This window comes from Siphateles boraxobius, unplaced genomic scaffold (assembly GCF_051911475.1).
Source record: "Siphateles boraxobius isolate OS27281-9 unplaced genomic scaffold, OSU_SipBor_1 1, whole genome shotgun sequence".
Lineage (NCBI taxonomy): Eukaryota > Metazoa > Chordata > Actinopteri > Cypriniformes > Leuciscidae > Siphateles > Siphateles boraxobius.
This window is the reverse complement of record NW_027508699.1, coordinates 12,321,686-12,327,685: the sequence shown is the minus strand read 5'-3', so window position 1 is coordinate 12,327,685 and position 6,000 is coordinate 12,321,686. Positions and strand designations below refer to the sequence as shown.

General features: G+C 31.9%; 1 protein-coding gene across 1 annotated transcript; it reads left to right on the top strand.

The window, feature by feature from the left end:
- The first annotated feature begins 292 nt into the window (after positions 1 to 292).
- insl5b (insulin-like 5b) lies at positions 293 to 2,148 on the top strand. The gene is made up of 2 exons (XM_077225262.1): positions 293 to 505; positions 1,523 to 2,148. Exons 1-2 carry the CDS (start codon positions 340 to 342, stop codon positions 1,651 to 1,653), a joined length of 297 nt encoding a protein of 98 aa, XP_077081377.1. The 5' UTR covers positions 293 to 339; the 3' UTR covers positions 1,654 to 2,148.
- Positions 2,149 to 6,000: the final 3,852 nt, after the last annotated feature.

The following is a 6,000-nucleotide window of genomic DNA, read 5'->3' as shown; positions in this document are numbered from 1 at the left end:
TATGGGCATGGATCTCTAAAACGCCATTAAAGAGCACTTTGCTGTAGCAAATAAAACAAAGACCTCACGCCACTTTGTTAAATTAGCTGTATTTTGATACACCATTTGCACATCATCTATTTATTTAAAACCAACAAACCCATTTTGTCAAATGGAAGTCTCTGCTTTCTGGGTCATTTTGCCTCATTTTAAAGGTCACGGAAAAGAAGTGCGTCAATAACACATAAATCATACTTTGCATAGTATATAAACGAAGACGCTCTGAAGTCAGAAAACACAAGCTAACAAAAGACATCCATAAACTCAGCGGAAGAGGCAGATTTGACACTATTTCCAGCCATGAAGGTCGTGCTGCTGGCAGTGCTGTTGGTGTTTGCTGCGTGGGCAGATTCGGCCCAGACCCAGAAAGCTCTGAGACTCTGTGGCCGTGAGTTTTTTCGGGCTGTCGTCTACACTTGTGGGGGTTCTAGATGGAGGCGGGTCCAATCTGAGGACCCCGTAAATGGTCAGTATAGATTTGGTCTTTGCTTAGCAGTCATTATCCCAGTGTAAATGAGGTCAGAACACAACTATCCGTTTCTAACTCTTAATGTTACATATTGTTGATTATTAGTTTATCAACACTAACTACTACTAAAATTTTTGTTACTGTATAAAATGTATTGTATGTTATATAGTTTAAAAGTGGCCAGCAGTTTTACAGACAATATAGTATAATCTATTGAGCTGCAAAAATAAAAAAAGAGAATCTGATAAAGAATTTCATTTTATATAATAATAAAAACAATACAATTTTTATTTATAATTTATATAAATAAATGTAAATTATAAAATGTATTGTATGTTAAAATTAATGTGCCTTTTATATAATATAATATAATATAATAAACAATATAAAGTAATATATTGAACTGCAAATATTAAGAACTGGATATTTTATAAAGATGATCATTTTTAATATAATAATAACAATATTCAAAATATAAATACTTTATTTGTAATTTATATAAATAAATGTAAATTATAAAATGTATTAGTGTGCCTTTAATATAATATAAAATAATATAATATAATAATGTAATGTATTTAACTGCAAAAATGAAGAACGGGTTATTTGTTATATATATACATATATTTTTTATATAATTTTTTTTAATATAATGATACAATCAAAATATAAAAAAAATATATATATAATATTTTCATTATTATTACTTATTTTATAAAATATTTGTAGGAATAGCCTAAATTTACTCAATTTCATTCATTTGATAACTAAAAATGATAATAATTTATAAGGAATCGATAATAAATCACCTGGAATGGAATTTACTGGAATTTAATAGTATGACTGTAGGAGTCCTATGCTAGAACTGTTTTTCTCTAAATTCAGCTCTTGTGCGCCACCTGCTGCTGTATATAGCCTATGACTTTTGCGTTCTGGAATAACTTTTGTCAACTCATTCAGCAACTGTGGAGGTAACCAAAATGATTTACATCACATGACAATGATTTTCCACAGGTTATGAAATGGAGACTGACACGGAGACCGCTGCAGAAATGGATCGAGTGAGAAGAGACACATACGAAACGCTGCCCTCCACGTGCTGTACTGTGGGCTGTAGAAAAAGTGATCTTGTTCGCATGTGCTGAGAAACACAAGAAACTTCATCATCCTCTCTCTGCAAAATGCCTTTATACATTTTTCTGAGGACTTGAATTACATTAAAAAAAGAAAACTCTCAAAAAGTGAAAATGGCTTTAAAATTAATACTTCAGAAACGTTCAGACGTTGTTTTCTACGAAATTCTTCAAAATCAGTTGAAGTATATTAGTTTTCAAGTGCCATCAGATTGTACTGAAATATAGGCCTGTATTGGGTTTTGTTTGAGTATTTATAGCTAGTAGGCTACGTGCCCCAAAACTTTAATATCATGATGCTTTGTGTTTTTAAAATGGTTATGACACTAAACTAATGTTTTTAAAAACTGCTGTTGAAAAAGGTTAAAATCTAGAAGCAAGGACATATTCTAGATTATGATTTATTTTATTAATGTATACCCAATGATGTATTTTATGCAATATATCCAAGGAGATACTGTAAAATTAATAATAAAAGAATTTTGAACAAAAAAAAAAAAAAAAGAATACGGTTGATTTGAGTGCTAATTTGTTGGCAAATAGCAATAAATACATTTTCAGAGGAATTTTATTATATTCCTGCCACTCAAACTTGAGGATGACAAAAAACTCTTTTGTAGCCTATTTGTATGGAGCCAAAAGTAGTCCAATACAACATAGGTGTGATCTTTTGAGCAGAGGTCAATAACAGCAGATTCAAGAAAGAGCAGGTTTAAAAAGATTTACATAACAGATACATTGAAACATCTACAAGTCGGTTTTTTGTGACATCTTTTGGTCTCTACTTCTAATAGAGCGCAAGTTTTGCATTCCGGAAGTTTCAATCCAAATTTCTCTTTCTCCATAGATTAGATTTAGAAATAGATTTATTAACAGTATCCTCTATCAATAAAGACCAACCATTATCTCCAAGGTTGTTAAAGGGGACCCAACAGGCCCCTTTTTACAAGATAATATATTAATATAAGTCACAAGTGTCCACAGAGTGTGTCCGTGTAGTTTCAGCTCAAAATACCCCACAGATCATTTATTATACCATGTTGTAAATGCCCATTTTTGAGAAGGAAAAACATGCTGTTTTTGTGGATGTATCTTTAACCCTCTGGGGTTCTTCGTCAACCAGTCACACATAGGACCTTCACGGTCATAAGTGACCGGACCCCTAAAATCAATTTATTTTTATTTTTCCAGTAAAATCAATGAAAGGTATTTTTGTTAAATAAGATTTTTTCTTTTTTTCTTCGGTGTTTTGAGAGAATTCTATGATAATAATTAATATTTATGCAATAATTATGATCCATTTTCCCCATTGGATATAATAGAAAATGTGTATATATATATATATATATATATATTATTTTTAATTTTTTTAATTAATGCTGTATCTCAGGTTAAATTAGAGACTAGGCCTATAGAAATATTTTTTAAATCAGATTGGTGCCATCTGTAGGAAGTAGTGAGCATAATTATCATGCAATATCATATTGTAACCACTAGACGGATTTACAGCTCTCTGTAGAAAGGCTTCAGAAATCTAGTTGTTTTGCACATATTTGCCTATTTTTTCAGGTTGTGGATTTTATTATATAATAAGAGATTCTCAAAGACTATTTTTGTCAAGTTTTTTGTTTATTTGGTTGGTTTAAAATTATTTTTTGTACAATTCAATGAACAGTAACTCGTATTCAAAATTGGCAAGAGCAATTATGAACAAAAAACTAAAATAACAGCTAAAGTATAATAATTATCAAACAGTAAATGTAAAATAGGATATTTAAAACACTTTTTTATTTCTCTATTTTTTTGACAATTATCATGCTTTTGCTGTTATTTTAGTTTTTTGTTCATAATTGCTGTTGCCTTTTGAATAAGAGTTACTGTTCATTGAATATGCAAATAATATACACATATGTAAATATAGTTAGGATGATATTTAAAACTTTTTTAATTCCTCTAACTATATTTACATATTATTTACATACTAACTGTATTTGTAACTAACTGTAACTGTATTTTATTTCACATATTCTCACATTTCTCTGTTACAGTTTCACCAGTCTCATATTTCCCTGTGTGTGTGTGTGTTTATTTTACAACCTTGATGGCTTACAGTCTCATGCTTTCATTGCTGTGTGCTTTTATTCCTTACATTGATGAATAATTGCTTTTATTTCACACATTTCCCAATATTAGCTTTTGCAATGACACACGTTCATTTGTGTGTGCGTGTGTTTTTGTGTGTATAAGTATGTGTGTGTGAGAGTGTATGTGTCTGTTTTGCACTCTTGATGTTTTAGAGATTCACCCCTTCACTGTTGTGTGTTTTTTTCTGCATCGTGGCTGATTTGTAGATTGTACGCACAAAAAAACTCAGAATTTTCATATTTTTGCCAATTTCCCATTCATATAGGCGGTCATTTATGACCGAAGGTCCCGAGTGTGACTATTTTTTTTACGACCACTTAGACTTTTCAAATCATTTCCCCAATTTTTTTGTGTGTTCATATACCAAGTACCATAAAAGTCACCAAGTTTCGTACCATTCCGCTGAAGCTACGATTTTTAAAAAAAATATCTTAAAAAAATTCCGGTCATAAATGACCGAAGTACCCCAGGCATATGAGCTGCTGCTCCCCGCCCGGTTTCCAGAAGAGGCGGAGCCTGTACAGCTCGTGCCTGGGATACTCTGACAAAAACTAAAACATCTTCAGTTCACGCTCATGTGATTTTGCAGTCCTTTCTTTATCATGAAAGTTTATATCTGCATGCATTTTAAAGTCATATTAGTCTAAAGTTGTGATATATGGTTTTCTGAGCGCTCACATCCGAAGCACACGCACAGAGAGCTGGAGGTCATACGGCGCGTCCCTTGAGTGTTAAACTAAGTTTTCTTTACGTCTTATTGAGCTTAAACTGTAAAATACACACAAGGTTATGTCAAAAACACACAAAGTTCACATAAACAGTCGGTTATGTGAACATAAATAGCAAGTAAAGAAATCACGTGTATATTAGATCTGCAAAGTGAAAGCAGCGTAATATACAGTGCTTACTGCCATATATGCTGTTTATATGAGCCAAACAACAAAAGAAAAACAGAAAATCACTCACTGCTCTTGACTGAATAACTTTAGTAGCTTTACTAAGAATACATTTCTTACTTGAATGCTGCTGTGAAATGCTCTGGCGGACGATGTACAGCTCACTGAGGGCGGGGTCTATGCTAATAGGGAGGAGTCCATCAGCAGTTTTGGGCGGGGCCTGAACAATGTGACAAATCACAAAAGCTAGAATCGGCAAAAGGCTTGTTCTGAGACACTGCTTATGATTTATGTGGATTAATAAAAGAGGAGTGGGTGGATTTTTACCATTGTGTACACACTGCCAACACACATATTAATATTCAAACACCATGTAAAAGGGAGTTCCGCATAATAAGTCCCCTTTAAGTGATATTATATGCTTCTGTATAAGACACAATTCACTTATATTTCAAGTTAATTAGAAAAAAAAGATTATATAATCAAATTCACAGTGAAGAACTTCGATCCTCAAACAAGCAGGTTCGTGCATCCACTAATCATATATATATATATATATATATATATATATATATAGGCCTATATTTTTTTCCCCATAACAAAATCAATATTATAAAATGGATAGTCACAGATTATTTATTTTGTTGCATACCAACAACATTTCATTATGTCAGAGCCTAATACGTATATAGCTGGTTGGGGTGTAACGATACCCTCATGTCACGATTCGATAAATATCACAATACTGAACTCACAATACGATATTATTTCGATACTCAAAGACATGATAAAAGGTTAACAAAAAATGTACTGTTGATTAAAATGCTAAATTTTATATTACATTGTGGGTGTAAATGAACAGGCTTGGACTTGGTGCTGGTAACCAAATGCACAGGACAATAGAGACACCAGAATAAAAATATTCATGATTCTAAAGCTGAAAACAGAATTATTTTAGACGAATATGCTTTCACTCTGTTACTGACTAGATATATTAAAAATAATACTTTTTACTGGTAACATAAGAAATTTGGCATTATCAGGACCCACAAATATTTCCCCATTGCATTATTATACATTATATTAAACATATATAGTAGTTTTTTGTAGAACCGACACTAAAACTCTGTATACTAGAATTTTTTCCCACACATTCATTTTTATTTTGGGTGAACTATACACAATACATATTGTCACTATCCACGATGCATATTGTTGCATTTTTATATAACGATATATTGTGACACGATATTTTGTTACACCCCTAAGCCGGAGTATTTCCTAACGCATTCATATACTCACACCTAAAGAGTGTTAG